At 45.4% G+C, this 6000-nt stretch overlaps 1 protein-coding gene across 1 annotated transcript in view; it reads right to left on the reverse strand.

The window, feature by feature from the left end:
• LOC144797585 (hydroperoxide isomerase ALOXE3-like) overlaps positions 1–4619 on the reverse strand; it is a 228639-nt gene extending 224020 nt beyond the window's left edge. The window contains exon 1 of the mRNA XM_078668252.1: positions 4434–4619. Within this exon, the coding sequence (XP_078524378.1) occupies positions 4434–4580 (147 nt within the window). The 5' untranslated portion in view covers positions 4581–4619. The remainder of the gene's footprint in view (positions 1–4433) is intronic.
• Positions 4620–6000: the final 1381 nt, after the last annotated feature.

Here is a 6000-nt window from a genome sequence, read left to right on the forward strand (position 1 = left end):
TGGTGCTATTGGCAGTGGTGGTGGTATTGGTTGTTGTATTAGTGGAGTTGGTATTGGTGGTGGTAGTATTGGTGGCGGTGGTATTGGTGTTGGTGGTATTGGTGGTGGTGGTGGAAGTGGTGGTGGTGGTATTGGTGGTGGTATTGATGGCGGTGTTATTGGAGGTGGTGGTGGTATTGGTGCTGGTGGTATTGGTGGTCGTATTTGTGGTGGAGGTGGTGGTATTGATTGTGGTGGTGGTATTGGTGGTGGTATCGGTGGTGGTGGTATTGGTGGTGATATTGGTGGTGGTGGCGGTAGAGGTATTGGTGGTGGTATTGGTGGTGTTGGTGGTGGTAGTATTGGTGGTGGTGCTATTGGCAGTGGGGGTTGTAATGGTGGTGGTGGTATTGATGGTGGTGGAATTGGTGGTGGTTGTATTGGTGGTGGTATTGGTGGTGTTGATAGAGGTGGTTTTGGTGGTATTGGTGGTGGTCATGGAATTGGTTGTGCTATTAGCGGTGTTAGTGGTATTGGGGGTGGTAATATTGGTGGTGGTGGTATTGGTGGTGGTGATAGTGGTGGTGGTGGTATTGCTGGTGGTGGTGGTGGTGGTGGTATTGGTGGTGATATTGATGGTGGCGGTATTGGTTGGGGTGTTGTTCGTAATAAAATAGGCTTTTGAAAACCACCCTGAGGTGGCTTTAGTACAGATTACATTTAACGCATATGTTCTGTTGTCAGCTTCAGCCCATTAGCACAGGATTATATCCTACCTGGAATTCACATTGCTTTCACTAATCCTTTCAAAATACCTTTTACTTGAGGGGCGTTTGAAACAGACACGTCACAATGACAGGTTAAAGTGATTGAAAGCCGGCACCCGTGTTATGGGGGCAGAGGTGCTGCTTAAAAAACACAAGTGGCTTCAGCTGAAGCAGCGCATGTCCGGCCTGCTGTAAGAGAAACTCCATAAAGTAAATAGTGCTTACAGACCAAATAACAGGTACTGTGTAAAAACCATAGTAAAAGGACCAGTCGCCATGGGAGGGAACAAATGAATACAAGGCCGTACTACAGAGGGACTATCAAGCCTATTAACGAATCCGACGGCAGCATTTACGAAAAACAATGACACAAGCCATTTGAAAATATGGGAGGAGAGTGAGCGTGCCTTCTCTCCCATATTCTACTTCAGCAGTTTCGCAGAGTGGGCAGCGCATGCGTGCTGCCGCTAGGCTCGACCTAAAAAGGACCTGTTCACTCCTACTAATCACTACACAGTATGCTGCCATCGCCGTGCTCGTGGTGTTCAACTCTTAGTGAAAGTGGTAGCCTTCCACCACTATGAGGGTAGTGCTTTTGGCACCATTCCCAGTCCAGAAAGTCTGCAAATCATGAGACTAGCCTATGTTTTGGCACACATATGTTATCTGTGTTTGCCTATGACACCAAAAATTGGAATTATGGATTTCACACAATGGTACAGTTGGGCACTCGGGACAGGGGTACACATATTACCAGAGAGGACTTTTCCGTCCCCACAGAAGTGCTCCCAATCAGTTGGTGCAAATCATGTGAAAACTCAAGTTAAAATAGTAAATTAATCCCACTTACTATTGCTGGGCAATGCATATGATTGAATTAATATAATTAGACCATATCAATATTTTGTCTGCAGATATGTATGTATGATATTTCGGCAGTATGTGTTTTCCCCTCTATATTCATGTGGACTATGATCACCTTAATCCTCTATGGGGAAAGCCTAAGTAAAATTGTCAGTTATTACAGAAGTTAGGTTTGTAGTTGTGCTCACAGCCCTTCTGTGATCTTACCAGAAATGAAAGTGGGTGGTAGCTACAGGGAATGACATTATCACATTATTTTAACTTTTCCAAAAGATGTATCATACCTTTCGTTTATTTTTATTTTAAAGCCTGTGAATGTTTAATGCTGACCTTCAGTGGCCGAATGTACAACTGGAAGGGCAGAGGTCTCCTGTACTGTGAAGCAGAGGGAGGGACAGAGAGCTAAAGAAAAAACAAGGCGTCACTCCGTGGTACCTACAACCTGAAAAAAATGTAAATGTGCAATTGTTATTCAGAAATATGCAACTATGAGTAGATATTTCCCTAAGTCTGATCCCATGAAGCGGGAGGGACATTGGACACAGAGCTACTTCCAGACTATTGTGCCGTGTATGAGGAACAATGAGACGTGTTGAGCTGCTATATTATAAGAATGCATATTCATGTAAGTATGTCCTTTATTGAGGGTGCCTTGTTTGGTTTAAAGACATCTTGGGGACATTTGGAAAGCTGACCTGGGAATGCATTACACCTGTTGCTTACCATTGGCTTTTTGGTTTGCAATTCACATATTCTGGCTTTCTATTTGCTGGCTTTATTTGCTTTAGGCTGCCCAGCTTTAGTTAGTCCCTCTTGTTGTCCAACCCTTTTTAATTGTATTCTTCATTGAACTCACTTTCTGTAAACAAGCCTTTAAATCTTGTTCTTAACTCATCATGTTTGCTGTGCATTCAGAGACAGAGATCAAAATTCCGGCTCTGGCTTCCAGGGAGCTTAGTGTATATGTTCTTTCTCCAACTTCAAAGTGAACAATGTATGTGACAATCCTGCAGAGTACCCATGTAAGAGGAGAAGGTGTAGGGTGTTCTTTTTTATAGCACACATCGTTTGTGTGCAGTAAAACCACATTTGGGTGCAAATTTAAAGGTCTTTTTAATTGAAAAATGTGGTCTGTAATGGCAGTATGCTACCACACTATGCATACTCCACACTACGCCACCCCACTCTATACCGTTCCAATCTGCATACCACCCCATTCCACTATACAACATGCCACTCCACTCTTTGCCCTTCCACTCTAAGACACTCTGCAACATGCCACTGGCCTCCAATCTATGCCACTCACTCCACAACACAATACGCCACTCCAATCCACACCAATGACCCCACTCCAACCTACCCTACTCGAATTAATCCCACTCTACTCCGATGTACCCAATCTACATCAATCCACTCTACTCTGCTACAATCTACCCCAATCTACTCTACTCCAATCTACCCCATTCCAACCCACTTCAATCTATCCCACCCCACCCCACTCCAATCTACTTCATTCCGATCTACCCCACTCAATTTACCCACCCCACCACAATCTACCTCACACCACTCCAATCTACCCCACATCAATCTTCCCCAGGTTACTGTACCCCAATCTACCCCACACTTCACTCAAAGTAACCCAATCAACCCCACCCCCATTCCAATGTACCCCACGCAACCCCAATCTACCAAACTCACTCAAAAAGCTACCCTCACTCTGCCCCACTCCAATCTACCCCTACCGAGCTTTCCTAGCAGATAAATGTATTCCCCACAGATTAGTTTAACATGCATTCATTTTTCATTAAATGCCTATATTATATTTTCCGGGTTTTATTCGTGCACTTGGACAGTCGGATATTACACTAGATTCGTGCGTTATGTGTTACAGGTCAGGCGGAGGTTAGGTATGGCTAAAATCGTGAAGTACAAAGTGGCTGTTTTGTAAGCTTCCTGTAGCCGCAGTGAATGGAGTGGTGAAACCGATAACTGTAGAAAGGTGGGGGGGGGAGTATAGCGGTGGAACGGGAGAACACGGCGGTGCAACAGCTGCAGAGTGGAAAAGGGATGCTTTGGGGCGAGGAACTAAAAAAAAGAAACCAAATTGGAGTGCAGAAACTGTGACAGAAAGGTAAAGTGTAGAAATACGTAACTGACCAGAAAAGGAATTAAGGGGGTTCGGGGTCTGGCAAGCAGAGACAGGAGGGAGGAAAGTCATGGAATGAGAAGGATTGGTGTTGGGGGGAAAAGGGATCAGAAATTATGCAGAGTTAAGGGTGAAAACGGAGCTTTAGGAACGAGAAAACAGTTCGCCCATCAAGAACTGGAGAGAAGAAAACGAAGCAGGGAGAAGTTCGAGGGGTAATCAGAGAAATAAGTGAGGAGACCTGGCGGCCAGGGGAGAGAGCAAGATCTGGGCAGGCCAGGTCAGGATAGGGAAATCGGGGCTGTAGGAATAATACCCTGGGAGACCAATCCAGGAAAATGCGAGAGTTGGGGTGAGTGACGGAAAGCCGGGCGAGCGAGAACCAACCATAGAAACTAACCGCAGGGAGCTCGAGCGATAAGCACGGTGCCCTAGCCAAACACCCCCAGTGACACAAAAGTACAGCTGGTCCCGCCCGCGCGCTCTGGCCGCTCGCGCTCAGTGCTGCAGTGATGCTCCGATTTTCAGCTCTCGTCCCTAGCGTCTCGAATTCCTATAAATTACGACCGTAAATGATAACATACTTGTACCCATGCATACGTCACAGGCACCTCACAACTTCCACCCTCTTCTGCACATGCGCCCAATTCTATCAGTTTGATCTTCTATCTACTTACAGCTCCTGGAATAAAATCAGGTCCAAAGCGATCGAGAAGGCGCTTTTCACTCTGGCCCTGGGGCCCCACCAGGGTGATAGAGATGCGGTCAATAGTTTTGGCCCGAAGGGTCTTGCTGGTCTCCACCTGTATCTTGTAGTCAGCCATGTCTGAGAGCAGCTCTGTGGTACTGGGTCACAGGGACTGAATCCCTTCCTTTTTAAGGAAGTCAGCAACGTCTCTATCAAACCCAACCCCTTTTACACCCAAGGAGGCCGGCCTTGATGCCAACCAGGTAGGTACTTCCGGTAACAGACTTGGAGACAATTTAAAGGCTGTTGGTGACTACCACTTGTTCTGGGCAAATTCACTAGACTAAGGTCACACATTTTGTGAACAATATTTACTCCCGTTTTACCAGCCTGCATCGAACGAGCATTGAACCAACGCCTTTAGTACATTAGTGAATTAGTTGATTAAATCCATTGCAATTAATTGAAGGTGAAACATTACATAAAAATTCCAAAAATAAATCCATTACAAATTAAAATATGCAGATAAAACAGATGGAATTCATAACGGTTAGCACAGGCTCGAAGAAACTCCTACTGCAATACAAAATTGTGTTTGGCTCCCTCCTAACGGCAACAATCAGAGATTTAACAATTTCATGTAAAGATCCAGTATTATCACAGGTTAAAAAAAAGTAGTCTGCAGAAAAATCTGACGTAACCAGAATTAATGTGCACGATTGATTCATTCTTAGAAGAGCAAAGCTTACAGAGATCAGCATCCTTGGAAATAGTGCCCTGGATCAATTCTGAAAAGGGGATAGGCATGCATATAAATTAATAATGTTTTTCGGTGGCGGTTCCTCTAGTAAGGCGGAGGAGCATCGCCCCACTGCTCTCGGACCAGTGCAAAATGCAAAAATAAAATGATAATAACAGAAGGTATTTCTGTTATTATCATTTTATTTTGGTATCAGCCAGGTTGGGTGTGGCGGGGCTGGGCTCCCATGAGATCCTGGATGAGGAGTGGTTGCTGCACTCCAAAGTGGGCATGACTGCTTGGCCGGCCCACTTGGGCCGCCCAAACAGTTATGCACACTTTTCATGTTCCCCAGCAGGATGCATTACACTGTTACACTGCCTTGTGGGGAACATGGCCAGCCTCCCATTCCCCATCTGAGGGCCAAGCTACAGCATTCAGACCAATCATTGGCTTAGGGGCGGAAGCCTTTGTGCATTCTGCTTCACCACAGAGAGACGACTAAGGACAGCAGCGAGGAGGTAAGTGTGTTTTTTTAAATTTTGCACCACCCCCCATGACCTTCCTCCATCCCGACTCTCCAGTCTCGGGCCCTGCCAGCCGCTACTGAAGGTTTTACTTTAGCTTTCACCGAGGTTGAATAAATATTTAAACTTGTTTAGAACGTTCATAGTAGAAATCCATGATACAACGGAAAAGTTCATATATACACTGCATCCACAGTCTGCTTGCAACTCCCCCACTAATTCGTCTTTTAATAAGATTCCTCAACTCCTGGTTGCATTGCCAGCCCAGACATTATCCAAGCTCTTCTAAA

The sequence above is a fragment of the Lissotriton helveticus genome, chromosome 12 (genome assembly GCF_964261635.1).
Source record: "Lissotriton helveticus chromosome 12, aLisHel1.1, whole genome shotgun sequence".
In the NCBI taxonomy this organism is placed as follows: domain Eukaryota; kingdom Metazoa; phylum Chordata; class Amphibia; order Caudata; family Salamandridae; genus Lissotriton; species Lissotriton helveticus.